Source organism: Rhincodon typus, chromosome 15, assembly GCF_021869965.1.
Source record: "Rhincodon typus isolate 14 chromosome 15, sRhiTyp1.1, whole genome shotgun sequence".
Classification (NCBI taxonomy): Eukaryota; Metazoa; Chordata; class Chondrichthyes; order Orectolobiformes; family Rhincodontidae; genus Rhincodon; species Rhincodon typus.
Window position 1 is genome coordinate 38,298,395 of NC_063346.1, and position 18,220 is coordinate 38,316,614.

General features: G+C 38.3%; 1 protein-coding gene across 1 annotated transcript; it reads right to left on the reverse strand.

The window, feature by feature from the left end:
* Nucleotides 1-1,038: 1,038 nt before the first annotated feature.
* Nucleotides 1,039-16,109, reverse strand: sall1a (spalt-like transcription factor 1a). Its single transcript, XM_020526969.2, has 3 exons — nt 15,986-16,109; nt 4,168-7,586; nt 1,039-2,600 (listed from the first exon to the last, which is right to left on the reverse strand). The coding sequence occupies exons 1-3, from the start codon at nt 16,056-16,058 to the stop codon at nt 2,160-2,162; spliced, it is 3,933 nt and encodes a 1,310-aa protein (XP_020382558.1). The 5' UTR covers nt 16,059-16,109; the 3' UTR covers nt 1,039-2,159.
* Between the last annotated feature and the right edge of the window lie 2,111 nt (nt 16,110-18,220).

The following is an 18,220-nucleotide window of genomic DNA, read 5'->3' on the forward strand; positions in this document are numbered from 1 at the left end:
CTGAAGGACGGAAGGAGCCTGATCTAATCGATACTGTAATTAAAGATCCTATGAAGCGACCAGAGAGTGAGGAGCACGCAAAGAATTTATAATCCTGTCCCCGTGAGCACTTTATGAAGGAAAATCATTGGGAAAAGCTCCCACTGTCTCCTTCGATGTCAATACTGTGCGAACAGCAAGCAGGAGACAGCTCGAAAAGGCCGTCAATAAGATCTGCTTGCTTTTTTCTTTCATAGAAACAGCATCAAGGAATTATTTCCAAAGGAAAGGGGGCGTTTAGGCGAAAGGCATTTGTCCAATTCCCCCACGACCCCTGCTCGCACACGGCAGCGAAAATACCTCGATCAATTGGGTCAATATTAAAACGCAGTTTGATTAAGTTGCCAAACATCCTGCACAATCTACTGGTTACTACAACTCTTGGGGAAGAATCTCTTTAACCAAGAGACGAACATTTTAGTCTCAAAATACTCATCCTACATTAGTCTACAACACGCAAGTGCATGGCGATTTTACTTCGTTGCACGACGTTGCTCAGCAGTCTTCGCTTTCGAACGGAGTAGATGGCCAATCGGTATCAAGAGGCTCTGCACATCAAGTTCGGAACCTGGTAGTTTAAGTTGACAGCATTTGGTCATAATTACCAAAATACTTTATTAAAAAAACGTGTATAACGAATTTCATCTGATGCTGTGGTATTTTTTTTTTTTAAAAATTTTAATCGATTTACCGTTGCTGAGCCTAGTCCAGAGTTGCTTAGTGGTAAGTCGTCTTTACATAAATCAGGCTACCCAGTCTTTAACCAACGCAGTGCCACTTTTTAAACAGAATCATCCATTGGAATGACATAATTACGCACTATTGTTTCAACGACTGTAATATTTCAGAAACTACTCAGATCAGTAGTTGCCAATAAACCTGGCGAATGAAGCATATCAGTCTTTAGAAAGGGTACTTACCCAGTTTAGAAAATAGGCAAATTGACAGAACTCCAAAATAAGGTTTTTCAAGAAAGCAAAAATACACACGCATCAAGGGTGGCTGTTGCAAAACTCATGTATTTGATTAAATGAGTAAGAATTACAGTACCTCAGCTGTTAGTAGGTATTAAATTTTAGTGAAACTGGATTGTTTCTTCCAGCTTTCCAAGAAAGTGCATATATCAGTCACAAGGGTTTTTCATACCTAATACAAAATTATTACACAATAAAACACTATCTCTCGTCGGTCGGTGAAGATGAAGCTTTGTCTTAAGCAACTTACCGGTACAGTATATACATTAATGATTTCCCCTAGACATATGTCATTATGATATATATATACACACACAAGACATAATCTACAATAGCTCCATATTACTCCCTTCAAAATTGTTCAAAAGATGCATTTACGTAGCAGCAATGTGAAAGTCCAGCACATTTCTTCTTCTATACTAAATATACCTATGGGGCAGAAATCTTTATTGTATTTAAAGGTACAATAACAGGAGTTTCCTTCTATGACCATCGTGCTTATTACTTCACTGAAACTCATCAACATTTAAGATGACGTAAGTGAAAAGCACAGTACAAAGAACCATTTAGAACAGAAATGGTTTAACCTACAAAAAAAAACTTGCAATTTCACTTGGTGTTAAAAACAGTAAAGGGTAAACTGCTTACAGAGCAACAGCATCGACATTCAATTTGAAGTCTGCACTTTACAGTTATTTTGTTAATGGAAGGTATGACTGAACAGTTAACTGATTGTGAATACTGTAGCAGACTACCAAAACTTTACATTATATATACAGATCTTTCTTATTGAGGAATGGTCTTTTGAGGCATTGTACCAATGCCAGTCATGTCAAAACTAGATTACTCACAAATCATAAAATAAGTTAATGCAAGGGCAAAAATCACCTAACAGAATAGATCTGCAAATGCTAGGAAACTTACATGTTTAAAGCACTCTAGTCCATTAGTATATAGGCCAAGATGCTGAAGACCAGTAGTTTACATTTGCAACTTGTTTGCAAAGCAAAGTTATCACTAATAAATAAGTTTTTCATACAGCACTAAAAGTTAGGCATTGTACAAAAGGTGTTCTCACAACACTTTGGTCCATTGGCCTGAAAGACGTCCCAGATTATTTCCATTGTTGGAATGTTGACTGTCACTTCAGTTTGATACAATTTCTTTGTTGTCTTCCACCAAGTGGGTGAATTTATGGTTCGTTCCATTTTCAGTGGCTGACATTTTCTCCAGACCAGCTAGAGGTGCACTGGGTTCAGTATTGTGAAGCTTCTCCATGCTTCCTGTTAAACCACTGATTGGCGAGCTGCCACCATTTCCCAGACTAGCGGGGTTTGGAGGAAGTCCACCATTCTGAATCACTGATATCTCATTGGTCTTCATTGCTAAGCCATTTGTTAGTGCTGCTGTGTACTGGTTCCAAAATGAAGAAGGGTCTCCATCGCGAGCCCGAACAGCCAAATCTTTCTGAAGCATTTCTGTGAATTTAATGGGATTTCCACTTAGGAATGCCATAGGACCATCTACTGAAAGACGCCGTCCTCGCCTCGCAGGGGCACTGTTCCACATGTGTGTCCCCATATGAACCTATAATGTCAAAAGCAGAAGGATTAAGTTAGATTTACAACTACACATGAATTGGGTACCAATAAAGACATTGCCAGGTTCAATCTATGGAAGCTGGAAAGAAAAATGTGTGCACTTTGGGCCCTGGTCAGTAACTGGTCTGCACGCAGCTAAGGCTGCTGCATCCAATTTCCTTGTGATAACTTATATTATATCCGACATCACTAACTTTGTGAATAAACATCTTTAGTAGACAGGGATAAAATATCTTTAACCTGACAGTCTTGATTGCTCACCAGAGACAAGCAGTGAAGGTTATTATTCCTCTCATATTACACAGGCAATCCCAAGAGTAACAATTGCCAGAGGAATTTGGCACAAGAATGTGATTATCGATAGCTCCTTAAAGTAAATACTGAACAAAAGTACATTTAATTTTTTGAGTTTTTTTTTCAAACTTTCCAAAAATCCATTTTCTACAAGTGATCAGTTAATCTTCAGGATGTAAAATACATCAAATTTATTTACTGTGTGCAAGAAATCATTGTTTCAAAAATCACTTGCACACAATTTAAGCATACTGCAATATTTCAATAAAAATGAACAGCACTTTGATAATTCTGGAATAATGTAGATTTTCACATTTTGTCTCTCTAAGATCATCCATTAATTACAATTATATAATTTATTACCTCATTCCCTGACTCTTCCACTGCCCAATCAAAACCTTACCTCTCACAGGAAACACAATACTACCTCTGGGCATCTCTACCATCTCTCTATTGTGTAGATTTTTGCAATATGCAGATATCGCTGAACATCAGCAGGCTCTTGGTCAACCCATAAATACATAGACTGTACTGATAAAACGAACCTGAGCCAGAGGCCAAGTGCTAATGCTGGACAAGCTGGTATCAATCTCAGGATATTAATCCAAACCAGAATTCTATATTAGGAGATGCCAATGATTCTGCTTGTATTTATAAACTTGTCAAATGATCACCTTGAAAACAATTTGCCCATGTAGTCACACAAATGATTGAAAAAAGGTACAGTCACTACATAAAGTGCTAAGGTATGCAGGACTCATTTAATGGTTTGGAATTTCTTTGGATCTTTGTGTTAAAACAAACCACAACAGATTCTGGATCACAGACATTTAAATATGCATTGCCAAGCATTTATTATTTTTTATATCCATGCTCCTCTTCCTTGTAATTCATATAATACCTAAATATACTTCAGTATTACTGACCCTAATATAGGCTAATAAGAAAATTACTGTTCTGAAGTAAATGTAGGAATATATGCTTCAGATTTCAAAGGCTTCAACGCAAATTAAGGGGATTCATAGTTATAACTACTGTTTTCATTAAATATATGTAGAATTGAATTTTGTTTAACAAAGCAAAACTACATGATGTATCTTGCATCAGGTAAAATAGTGTACACAGCTAATTTGTTCTCACCTTCTCATGCATTTAAAGCTGGACAATATCATTAATTACCGCTCTGCTTCTATTTAAGTTTGTTTCTAAAAGTGCCTGCATAAGTTTAATACATTTAGGAAGATAATGTTGGAAAATACCTTCAGGTTGCCTTTGGTGGTAAAAGCTCTTCCACATATAGTACAGGCAAATGGTTTTTCTCCAGTATGTGTTCTCTCATGTATCTGCAGAGCGCTGGATGAGGAGAATGTTTTACCACATGCTGTGCAGTAATGCTGCTTCGGAGTTCTTCTCTGTGGTGCTGGCAGGACAGGTGAGATAGCAGATGCAGGCAGTGGCCCTGATGAAATAAGGCTAGCAGGTGGATCTTTACCGTCCTGGGAACACCCATGCATGAAACCATTGACCTCAGTTTTGATTAGGGATGTCAAACTGTTAGCAGCCACATTTGAAGAGCTCTGATTAGGACCTACATTAGTGTTGTTGGGTTCAAACAGTTGAGATGGAAGGTCCCGCATCTGATGTGTCAACATATGCTGCTTCAAATTACCCTTAGTGGAAAAGCCACGATTGCATACTGTGCAAATATATGGACGCTCTTTGGTATGGCTTCTGTAATGAATGTCCAAGGCACTCTGACAAGCAAATGCTTTGCCACAGATATCACAAGATGTATTCCTTAGCTTACCCCGATCTCGAGTGGGAAATAGCATGTTTAAAGCATCATCTTTAATTATTCGTTCTGCATTATTGGAAGTCAGGTCTAAGGCACCACCATTGGTGGTTGCTGGAGACACTGAATTAGATAAATCTGATAGTAAAGTTCTGTGTTGTCTCTCTTCACAGCTTGGTGATTTTGACCTACGACTATCTGTGTTGCTGTTGGTTGGGGATGGAGCCTGCATGGAAGAGGTAGATTCTGAAATGGCAGGACTTCCAGCACTTTGGCTCTCCATATCCCCGATCATTGAAAAAGAGTCACTAGTCAGTTGGTCTCCATCAGCTGATCCATTCTCACCTGACCTGAGGCTTGCTTGGAGTTGCTCAACAAGACCAGCATTGATCATTTTCATTTGATTCTCAAGAGCTACAATACTGGATATTTCTGATGGCAATGGAGATGGAGATAAACTGCCTTGAGATGCCTCCGCAGATTTGGGTGTATCTGGTACGCTACTATCAGGACAATCTTCCATATTCTCATCTGAATACTCATCTATATCATCAAAATTTTTGTCTTCAAATGAAGCTGTGTCAGATTCCATAGATTCAGGATAGTTGTCAGCAACTGGAGTATTTGGAATCTGGCCTCCCATATGCATTCTAATATGCTGCTGCAATACAACAGCATTTGTGAATTTCTTCTGGCAGATCGGACAAGAATGTTGAACTCTCAATGGTGGCATGGCACGATGAACACCATAATGGGTCTTCAGGTTTCCCTTAGTAGTGAATGCACGACCACAGACTTTGCATTTGAAGGGCCTTTCACCAGTATGTGTACGGTAATGCATCTTCAGTGCACTATGGCAACTAAGAACACGATGGCAAATGACACACTGGTTCGGGTCCGTCATCTTCCTGTCAATATTTTCTACTAACTGTTGCAACTTTGAAGTTTCTGATGCCTGTAAAGTATCTAAGAGACCTCCAAATGGAAACTTTGACTTAAACTGTTCTGACATAAGTGGTATAAGTGGGCTTGTAAAAGCAGAAGTAGTACTTAGACCTGAATCAGATGCACTTGAACTGACAGGGACAGCCAAGCTGGTGACAGAATTAACAGACTGTATGTTTTCATCTAGTTTACCATTTGAGGTAGGTGAAGCACTCTCTTCCACTTCATCCAAATCATTAGCATTTTTCACAGAGGGTTCTGTTGTCCCCAAGTCACTCTTGACTGAGCCAGGAGGGCTACAAGAAGACTGGTTAACTGAAACAGACTGACACTCCTCTGATTTGATAATAGCAGACAAACCTGATATGGTTGATGGGAGTGGTAGACCCACAGATGTGGTCAATGTTGGTAATACAGGCTTACTATCCAGCCAACTTGTTATAGGTTTTTCAGGTGGTATAGACATTCCATACGGAATACCAGTATTTGTTGGAACATTGTCTAAATGTTCTGGAACTGGATAGGGGTTCATATGAATATGGGGATATTTTTCTCTGTGCCTCTGAAAGTGAACCTTCAAATTTCCTTTTGTGGAAAATCTGTTACCACAAATGTTGCATTTATATGGTCTCTCACCAGTATGGGAGCGCAAATGAATCTGCAAGGCACTGTCACTTCCAAACACTTTAGCACAGAACCTGCACTTATGTTTAAAGAAAGCCTCATCAGAGCTGCTTTTAGTCTCAAATACTACCACATTTGGTGGCTTGCCTTTCCTTTGATTTACCAGAGCTGTCATTGAGCCAAGGTTTCCTGAAGTCGTTTCAATGCTTGAAAGAGGAGTGGAAAACACAGAAGTGGACGTGGAGGTTTGAGGTAGCAGTGAGCTGGACAAACTGGACACAGGACTTAGTAAACTGCTAATTCCAAGAGCTGGTGTGGACACTGTAGATACCGAAGGACTGATTAACTGAGAACCACTAATGGTATTTGTAGATACACTTTCAGAGGGCTGTATGGTACTAGGCAATGAGGATGTGTTTACTTTTGGAGAACTACTGCCAGGCTGAGCTACGGTGCTTCCAAGGCTGCTCTGAGGTAGATGAAGTTGCTTTCCACCATTGATGCTGGCAGATTGGCTGGCAAGGCTCTGTGCTAGCCCAGCTGCAGCAGCAAGCTGCTGAGATAGATGTGAACTAAGTGTAGTTAATGGATTAACAGCAGTTCCTATAGTACCTTGGGAAGAGTTGACTGGTGGTGGAATATCTGCATTTTGGGAAGCCAATAGGATTATCTGGTGACGGATTTGTTCAATAAGCTGTAACTGATGAATCTGTTGTTGCTGCAAAGCCAGTAGTTGTTCCATAAGTGCTGGAACAGCAACTTTACTGTTTGATGCACTATTAGATCTTGTTTCCTGGGAGAACTGGGCTACGGCCACTTTAGTACTTTGAAGATTTTCAATGATCACATTACTGTTTAACATTGAGAAATTTCCCAGAGCTGTTAGATCACCTATATGAGGTAGAGGTGTTGTGACAGCTGAGGTACCCATTGTGGGATAATTACTGCTTGTATTACTATTGTTATTACTGTTAGAACTGCTAATGTTATTGTTGCTAGTGATGCTGGAAGTGTCCACCTCCATGGATTCTTCCTGGTCAACTTTTTTATGCTCTACAAGGTCATTGCAGTCTGCTTGACTTATATTATTAATTTTGTCATTTGCTTCTTCAACAGGATTTTCAGGAGATCTTGGAGAGGAGGCTTCTGAAGGAGCTGTTGAATTCTCATTTACAATCAGAACCAATTGTTTCTTAGTGCAATTTTTCTTGTGATGGAGGAAATCAGGCAGTTCAAAGAACTCAGCACAACATCGGCCACAGACATGCGCATCCCCATTCTTAATGATTCGTTCTTCATGTCCTTCTCGTGGAGTTCCTAGAAAATCAAACGGACATGAGATTAGTCAACAGGCAGACAGTAGATCCCTCACCAAATCAGTACATGAACTACATGAACAGAATAAGCAAGGTGGAAAAAAAATCAATGTTTGAACATCATAGTTATTACTTAGATTGAAAATCTGCAAAGCTTGCAACTGGATTCCATCATTCAGTAAATCTCAGTGAATCAAGTCGCTCAGACAATCCATCAAAATATAAATTTCTCCAAATTAAATACATTGGATCTTAATGAAATTCCATAGAAAATATTGATTTCCAATATTTCATACATATCATCTCCTTGTCCACCGGGTGCAAATCAAACATTTGAGGACTTGTTAGACTCTCGAATAACTGTCAACTTTTTTCATTTCTAGCAGAACAAGAGAGGTTTTTGACAGTTCACTCCCTGCCACAAAACCAATTTGTAAATCATTCAGATTCCTATCACTATATGACAGGAGAAACAAAGACTATGTCACCTGCCTGCAGAGAAGTGATATTGAGGTGTAATATCTAAATGTTCCATGGATTCTATACATACTCTAAAATTATACCAGCAGATGGTTAAGTCCAAAATAATGCAGAAAATATGTTCAAAATTGTAATTTCAATGTGTAGTAAAATATGCCTGCAATTAACCCCTTAAAAAATGAATACAAAAAGCTAGATTGAATGTTCTAAATAACACCGTTTAAAGCATTTTATCATACTTGCAGGATTAATTTTTGACAACCAATTTGCAGGACCTCTGAAATTTCAAAATTGTTACTCTATTATTTAATTTTCTTAGTTATTGTTGAGTACGGCAGCATACGGTGAAGAATTTTTGGAAGGCTAACAGACCTTGTATATCTATTTCTGGATTTACTTTGGTAGCTGAACACATTTGGTGAACACATTGGGTACCAATTTAAAAATCTACAGTATTTACATTGTTGTGGACCTCTGACCTTTCAAATCCAACAATACAGGTGCAGAGAAGGGACACCAGCGTTGCAACTAATTCACCACACTCCTGCCCTTTACTGTTTGGTGACATGAAAAGAGATCAAAGACTGCATCCATATTTCTCACAGAATAATAGTAAAACTGGTACAACATTCATACTTGAGAAATGGTTCCCATATTGGAATATGAAGTGAGAATTTCTGGGCTTACTCCAAAGCTATCTATATTGTAAGTTAAGTTCCATGCTATAAAAAGCATTTAAATGCATATGTGTTAAGATGAAATTAGAAATTTTTGTTAATAGGTTATAAATGATATTTTTTCTTTGAGGGTATTTACTCACAGAGAGTTTAGTGTAATAAAACTTAACTTTTTACAATTTAATGAGAAGAAAAGCAAGTACTTGCATTTATATATTTCCTGTTGTGAACTCAGGATAACCCAAAATGCTTTAGAGCAAATGAAGTACTTTGGAAACATAATTATTTTTGTGATGTTTTGATACTACAAAACTCTTTTAAAGTAGATTTCAGTAAGCGTTCAAAAAAAGTAAATTAATAATAGTTCCAAGGTAACTTACTAAATATTTTTAAAAGCATGAAACAAATTAGAGCTACATATCATTAAGTAAATGCTAAACTGAAATCAAGAAACTTACCTATTGAAATAGTTCAGTGTAATATTGATGCACCAACTACAAGTTGCTCATTTCCTTAGTTACATGACTAGAAGGTACAACAGGAAAACAAATCCATGTGGAAAGCACCCTCCAATCCTCAATAATATTGTACTCAAGATGATGAGAGATGTAGAATGGTATAGTTTACAACTGATTTGGACGCTGTGCACTCAGACATAAAGTAAATCTCATTTTTCTTCACACTGAATGATAAGTACCTCTGAGTACCTCTGGTGGAAAGCAACTTCATCTACCTCAGAGCAGCCTTGGAAGCACCGTAGCTCAGCCTGGCAGCAGTTCTCCAAAATTTCCCATATTTAAAAGGATTACTTTATGATTTGACAGGCCCAGCTGAGAAGAAATCTTCCTCCATTGGGTTTGAACATCCCAAACATAGAAAATAACCTTAGTGTATTAATATGAGATTTATATTGTCCAATGTCAATGATCTTTACCACTATTACAATATGTAGACGAGAGGTTCCTGGCCACGAAGTCATGGCTATGAAAAATAGTGACAAAAAAAATTCAATCTAGCTCGATGGCAAGACATTAGTTCTGTTAATATTGAATGGATTGCCCCCCTGACTGATAAGTTTCTGGTCCCCAAACACTTAAGAATTTACTGAGCTACAGATAATATGGAATATATAGATACGCACAAAGACACACACACAAAGACACATAATGCTCAAACACAGCATAAAGAAAAATACATTTTCAATTATATGCAATTTCAAACCATTAGTTTTTTCGCATTGTATCAATATAATAATCTATGTGCTTCAATTGTTTAAAAAAAAGAACTTAAATCTACACGATATAGACTGTACACAAATGTTCAGAGCATATAAATTAAGGATATGCAAAATGAATGTCCTTAAAGATGACTGCTGAAGCAAAGATAATAGAAAAGGTTGTTCTATGCAGTGACTGACCTAATCTTGAGTATTAAATTGCTCAAACTGGTTCAAAGAAGCTTTGCAGGTTAATGGGCTATACAGTACTTCCCAGGGCCAGATTCCGGAATGATTTTTCACAAAACAAAATGTAGGCTGTGCAGTTGGGAATACTTGTGTTAATTCGAAACATTTAATGCAAAATCTGATTTATAGATAACCAAATTGTCCCCATTCAGACCTTTCACTGAAAGATCTTTTTACTTCCTTTTTCATTCGCACTGTTACTTGCATTTCTAGTCACACTGAGGATTAATTTGCAAATCAAACAAAAAATTTCAGCCCTCTAACCTACTTCATCCTTTTCAAGGACAGGATGGCTCCCTATTGTTTGCTCAGCATGAGGACAGCAACTTCTGTCTCACAATGGTGTGTGGTCATCAGGGAAGGCCCAGAAAGCTGATCTTGTTTAATTCAGGGATTATCTCTCTGCATGTTTCCCTTTACTACAGAATTAGATAATAGAAAGTTGCCATGACATCAGAATCCAAGTCCATAGCAAAGCAAAGGGACAATTAATTCCAGATATTGGGGAGATCATCTGAAATAATGTGGTTCAATTGCCACACTGCTCAAGTGTTCCTGGGCTACATTCAGAACAATGGTCGCTAATGTCATCTCCTGCCGTACATTCAGTTTAATACCTACAAAGTTGTAATTCTGTGACCTGCTGAGCTCTACTTTTAAATGCAGTTTTAGAAGTTATTTGCATATTGCTGCGCACAGTCAGATCCAAAATGACTATAAATCTATGTATTCCATGTACATTTCGTTTGCCACAGATAATAAGAAATATCCAAGATTATTCCTCTATGATATTTCTGCAACCAAATTATTAAACATGTTAAGTTAATTATTATTCATGTCAAGTTTAAAAAAGAAGCTTGGAAGCTGAAGTCTGTAGGAAAGAAATCAAAATGTGATGACTCCAAGGAACATGAAAGTAGCAAGTGAATGATTTATCTGGCATCTGGCTCATTTTTGAAGTTTTTAAACACACAGAGCCATCTGCGCTTAAGGAAATGACATTTGAGATATGATGGATTTTTCTAAATTACTGGTTCATCTGTTGAATAAATTAAACACGGATGTTCATGCTATAGTTTGCCCAATAAATATTTGTGAAGTAATGACAAATTTCTCAAACACATTTATTTGGAACACACACACACACACATACACACACATATATCAGATTCACAATAAGTTTAATTTTTCAAAGATAATTATGACAAAGCCTGAAGGTTTAGCAAATAATTCTAATTTACTGACAAACTAAAAAGTTGTGCCCCTTTGCTGACATGTTAATAAGGCTCCCCATGTAGAGCAAAATATTTTTCAACTTGATCACATTTATCAAAACACAAAGGCTCTCTAGAAACTCATTTTGCTTGGTCAGCTGTACTTAAACAAATAATTACCAATACAAACTAAATAACTACTGTGGGAAATCACAAGACCCAATTCATCAGTTTTGTAACTCAGCAGGAAAAAAGTCTGAAGCACAGACCCACAACCTTATTGTGGTTTGAATATATTAAGTCAGAATACTATTCAATACTGGAATATTAGGTTTCCATTAAAATTTATCTAACTGCATTTTTTAGAAAAGCATGCATAAGTAAAATAAAACTCAATGACTCATACCTGCTACTAAATTCACAGTGTCAGAACACTGTTTACTATCCTACTCAACATGATAAAGCCTCTCATTATTTTACTTATGGCTTTTGAATTTTTATACTTTGGAGAAAAATGGAACTCCAATTGAATTACAATTTTCAATTTAAATTTATTTGTCTAAAATATTGAGAAAATGTGGCATAGTGTACTTTAAATAGTTCTTCTTTCAATATTGATACCAATCAAAGATAAATCTGTGTCTCTGTCCTTTATGAATTGTTCTGCTGTGTGATAAATGTTTAATAAATATTTATTTATTTTGGATGGTTGGAATATTTAGTATTTTATACAAGTCAAGAATGACCTTTAAAGAAATGAAAACTTCACAATTTATATTGACAATACACCACCATGGACTCCATAAAGGACATGGAATCAAGCTATTTTTCATGCCACTAGTTAAGAAATATCTGTTTATATGACTAACTGAATTATAAAATTTGGGAAGAAATAATTAAACAAAAAGTTGATAGTAATACACATTAGAAGTCAAGACCTATCCTAATGAAAAGGAAACAGTTAATTTAAAAAGATGGTTCATCTAGTTACTCCTTTCTGGTATCACTTCCAACAAATTAGTGACTTCTCTTTCTGTAAACTGCAAAAAAAATTCACCAAACTGACAGTATTCAATCATATCTTTGAAACCACACTTTCAAAGTGTGCCAAACTGTTGTGGTGTGCCGATTGATGAGCGAAGTTCATTTATAAAATAATACCAACATTCAGCTGAGAATCTGGGTGCATCAGAATGAACACTAGATGGGGTACCAGTTGCAACAGCTGAGAGAAAATAAACTTCTGTACTACTGTCCTACTCACACGTAAAGCATTTTAGCTTTAGGCTACATACAAGCTTTGGCTGCATAAACATTGGCACTGTGACAAGAAACTGAATCCCTGTTGTAGGTAAGGTAAAACTGTGCCGTGGGAACTACCTGTCAATCACCTCATCAGGGGTCTGGCATTTAAGGGGAAAGGGGAAAAGTGTTAGTGGTTCTTCCAGTACTGATAAGGTTAAAGCTGAAATAAACTACTGATATCCAGCTAGGTTGGCTGTGGGACTGACTTCTGAGGTCAGTTCGAAGGTACTGAAGTACATCTTGTGTTGTGAACTCTTGTCACCTTCAGATGGAAGGAGGCAGGCAAAGGTTAAAACAGCATAACAGTAGAGTACTTTGCAGCTCCCAACATCAAGAATCACACAGGACAGCAATTTACTACATTGCCAGGGCAAGAACAGAAAATGCCAAAAGTACCTTTACAACAAAGGGATAGTCACATCATTTACCCAGCTCTTCATGTTTCTCACTAAGCTGTTTATCCAAGAATGCATAGAATATCCTTTGGGCTCACCACTGTGCAGCGATAAACAGGGCATTCCAACCAGAAATAATGCCAAGAACACACATTGCCAACTGAAAAATTATAGAAAATAAAACCCAACCAATCCCATTATAAATATTTTTATCAATTTTTAATTTTATCATGTTACTAAGAACAATGCACACTTTTATTGCAAACCCACCGAGTTGCCACACGACTATGTGAAAAACGCGCATCAATATTCATGTATAATAGCTTACTGCGTAACACAAACAACACAAGGTCAGTCCACACTAGAAATATGTACAAAAAAAATCCTTGACAAAACTTTTTTGCATCCATGAGGCTTTTGTGTAGTTTATATTATAAGAGAGCAAGCAAGGAATTGTAGACTAAATCATTTTGGTTTAATCCAGAGTTGATCCATAAAGTTCAAATAAAACATAAAAATGATCAATCATTCATGTAACTTGTTGAAACAATATTCATAAATCTGCTCTTTATGAAGATGGACTTCTTCCTTCAAAACACACTTGAACCAAATTATTGTCGCTTGTGTAACCCTTGGGAGTGAAATTCTGATAAACTCGCCTTCTGTTATGCAACTCTAATGTGAAGTAAGCTATGGGGCTACTTTGGTCTCAGACCCAACAATAAATGATTCTAGTGTGTAACCTTTTCTGATTTAATGGCTGAGGTACCATAAGTAAACAAAACAATTAAAGTAACTTTTTTTCTCTAATAAAGCATCTTATTTCCGATTTCCAATCAGTATTTGCTCGAATGATTTTGATCTGCTTTCAGCAATAAAGCAATCAAAAAAATAATCTGAGTTCCTGCAATGGACCACACTTCACATTTGCAAATGTTTTACAAACAATCCTAAAGCTAAATTATCCATAAAACTTCTTGACGTTTGACATCAATAAATTACAGCACTTACCACTTCAAAAGAATCTGAAATGCACATTAAGTTCCAAAACACACTAATGCAAGATCTCAAACTATATTTTGCTTACACCTGTAAAAATGTATGAATCGACTGGAGCAAATCTGTCTTTAATACAATCTATATTCCACAAGCCCAAAAACTCTGAATGACTTTGCAGCATCTCAACAATAAGTTTAAAAAGGGTACATAAAATCTTCGCTAACTCCTCAATTAATGACAAACTGCAATGTTCTACGAATTTGAAAGACGGGCTGGGGGTTTATTTAAAGCCTCTGCAATGCTAACTGGCTTTAAGCAATGATAATTTGGTGGAAAAGTGAAGATACATACCTATGTTCGAGCAGTTTTGTTGTGATAGCAGTGTTTAATGAATAACCCTGGTTGAGTGGCGTTGGGCTGGTTTAATAGTAAATCTCTGGCTGATCCAGGAGACTGAGTGCGCTGTGTGCTCTATTCACAGATCAGGATGAGTCACACACATCCGAACTAGCACGTCAGCCCCTGCAAATTCCCTAATAGTGCAATTTGTTGCTTTTTGTAACAGGGTGAGCGATCGTGGAGTTTGCATAGCGGACGTGAGTTATCGTCCAAAAATCGTTCTAAAGTATCTGGAAACCAAGTCAAAGGTGCTTCCTAACCCCGGGGCTACGAAATACAACCAGTCTCCTCCGAAACGTCGGGAATGGCAAAAGCGAACAAAATCATTTTCTACTTATCTGATTTTTTACAGCCCGGCCTTTTCTCTCTAGTGAAAAACCAGATAATAAACATTTAGCAACTCAACTATGTACAAAAAAAAGCACAGTAAGTTAATTCTCGAACTTTACATTTCTACAAGAATTATCTTTTAAAAATGAACAAGGAAACGAGGGTTTCGGTAACTGCGTCAAACAACTATTTTCAAGATCGTCGGGACCTCACGAAGGATCGTACTGAGATTCTGCACTTAAGAAAACACACAGCGCTGGGGCTTTGAAACCAAATGTTGACAGGCTAAGCATTAATGTGTACAACTTTCTCGCACACACCACGACGTTTCTGTGAAAAAAAAAATGCAGTAAACTACTCGCTGCTCTGTTAAACAGCAAATAAACAACGGGGTCACGTCCGCGGAAATCTTTCAAAATGTTAATTGCCTGAAGCTTACAGCAAACGCTCCTTTTTTTTGTTCTCTCTCCTTTTTCTAACCACTTTCTGCTGGGGTGCCTGCACTTTCCAATCCATAAAGTCACGCAGATTCTGTTGTGGCTCTGCCTCGCATACCCACAGCAACCGAGGTGAACTTTTTTTTCTCCCCTACAACAAGGTGTTCGGCTCCCAGTGACTGAAGTCATGTTGGGACACACACAGCGCTGCCATCATTACAGTCAAGTTATTTTTAAACCTAGCCTACGGTTGCGGGCTCCTTTCCATCAAAACATTCAGCGTTATTTCAGCTGAATACTGCCTTTTAAATCCACCAGCGAGCCTAGAGGGTGACTTTGGAAGACGTGATACTTCGATTCCACATGTGCTGCTCTGGACCAACTTGACTGCACGCTCTCGCAAAAGGTACGAAATTAAACTTTCCTCTTTTTTTTGTTGAAGGGTGTGAGATTGAAAAGAGAAAATAAAACGTAACGGGAGGCACCGTCACCCTAAGTGTTGATTTGTTGTGCATCCCTGCTCATCTTTTTGCCCAGCAGTATGGTTGAGAGCACATCGGGACTTCTGTACAATTAGGAGTGCAGCCTCCAAACAAGAGGCAACGTGTTAATTGCTAAATCGTGTTAATTTCAAGGTTTCCAACTCCAGAAATCTCCCCCTCTCAAACTTTGGACAATTTCACTCCCAATCAGACTCACCGTTCTCTGCGGATAATGCTATATCCTGGTCCGACTTGATGTGTTGCGGTTTCGCCTGCTTCCGACGCGACATGGTGGTTGATACATCAGCAAGCGAATAAAAAATTACAAATTCTGGAGTTGCAAAATTACGGAAATTGACCCTGCCGCCTTCAGTGCGCATGTGTGGGGTATAATTATGATTATCAATAATGCATTGCGATTAATCATCCGCTTCTTGAAAGCCGATTGGCACGTTTCCAGGCGCGGCTTAAAGACTATTCAAATTACTCGACTAAATCAATTAGCTTGTGATTTGCTGGCGCGCTCTGGCTCCGGGTCCTGTTCTCCGGGCTCTCACCCAATCCATGGCTCCGTGTGAGTGTGTGAGCGCGGGGCCCCAGCTCCTGGATACTGCACACCATAGCAACCCCAGGCCGGCCAGGCTGTCTTTTACACGCGCCTGGTTGCTAGGGCTAGTTTGAAACTGCAGCAGTGGTCTCCGTTTTCTTTATTTACAATGGCAGTCATGTTCAAATGCATTTAGTGCCCATCGCTTCCCACTCGCTCGCTTCCCCTTTTTCTATCGTTGCGTTTAAAATGTAAAGGGGGAGGAGGGTGGATGCTTTTGTTTCCGTTTTCTCTCTCTCTCTGAAATTGCAATTGACAAGTCTCAGTTACCGAGCTGGTTTGTTACTTTCCATTAAGTGTGACTTGACTCGAGAGAGAGTCGGCAGCATCAGGACTCAATCGCTGCTCGCACTGCCAAAGCGAGCGAGACATGTGCGCGTCTGCGGAAGGATGTGGCGTTTGTTTTGTTATTTCACAACATACCGTGAATCAAAGGTTCCGAGCCAGATTCAGAGACAGGCGAACTGGCACGGGCTGTACATTACTAGGGGATCGTGCACGGGGTCTCGCTTGATACCGCGTTTGGCATGTGCTTTAGTTGGCTTTTAATGTACTGATTGGTATTTTCTCTCCTCCTTTTGTGCAAAACTTTAGTATTCAAAGTTTCTCATGCAGGGGCAAAAAATAAATTCATTTTTTTTTGTAACTTCTACGGAAACTTTGAAGTTAACAATTCTGAGAAGCTTGCTCCTGCCCGAAGTTCCGCCTGTACACCGGGGCCACTATGTCCTGCGCTTTCAGCATTGGCTATTTGCAGCCGGTGACGATCGCCACAAGATGCGCCAGTTATTGGCATTCCCAGCTGTCAGTCAGGGGTCGCTTAACTAATCGTTGGTTAGCTTGAGCTTTCAGTCCTGCGCCCGCGATTACTATCAATTCTGTTATGTTTGCAGTGGAGACGGCGTCGCCATGGCTAAAACTTACTGGCTGTGGGAGTTCAGCTGCTGACGATCACTTTTTTTTAAACGAAACGTCTCTTCTACCTGTAACTATAACGGAGTTTGAGGGCAGAGGGGTGGGGGTCGGATTGACAAACATGGTGTACGACTGGAATATCAAACACAAAGTGTGCGATCGCATGAACGAATTGATACATTAACAACTGAAGATGCGTTAGGCTGCAACAAAGTAAATTATTGATTAGTGTGAGACATATCAATGGGCCTTTTGGAATTTCTTACACAGTAATTTATACCCAATTAGTGCTTTGGATGCGTTGTCCGTGGAATATTCCTATGACAGAGATCAATATTGTTGTAATAACGCTCACAGATCACAACCATACGATCACATTTCCCCTTGCATTTGCCGTTTGTTTAAAATAAGTTCTGTAGTAATAAAAGGCATCGAATCAACTTGGCAACATACGCCTTCAGATCTCCGATATTCTGGTTATTGTTCTTCCACTTTGAGTATTTGATGAAATGCGCAAATTAACAACGATATTGGGAGATCACCGTTAACAGAGTCAACAACATTCAATAGTCCGCGAACTTTTAACAGCTCTCGCCCCTTATGTTGATGTATCGTTTTCAACTCGAAATAGACTGTTAATAGTATTTTTAAAGAAAAAATCCAAATGCAGCTTGTTAAGATTTAAATTTGATTAACTAAACAAATTACTAAAATGTATATAACCCCTAAAACCCTGAGATCGTAGCAAGAGTACGATTTGAAACGAAACTATTTTTCTAGTATTGAATCTTCATTGATTACCGAAATAAATTGTTTGACGGTGGATAAATCTTGCTTAATAACATATCGCTTCACGAGAGAAAATGCCGATAATATAGAAACAGGGCAGATCCTTCGCGATTTTAAAGAAAAGATTATTTTGAATAATCA

Bases quoted from the DNA above. Each gene is read 5' to 3' on its own strand.
- sall1a (XM_020526969.2), bottom strand. From the start codon at position 16,058: ATGTCGCGTCGGAAGCAGGCGAAACCGCAACACATCAAGTCGGACCAG. The intron at 7,587-15,985 runs GTGAGTCTGATT...TTGATTTTCTAG, and splicing joins AGCATTATCCGCAGAGAACG to GAACTCCACGAGAAGGACAT. The intron at 2,601-4,167 runs GTATTTTCCAAC...TTGACATTATAG, and splicing joins CCACCAAAGGCAACCTGAAG to GTTCATATGGGGACACACAT.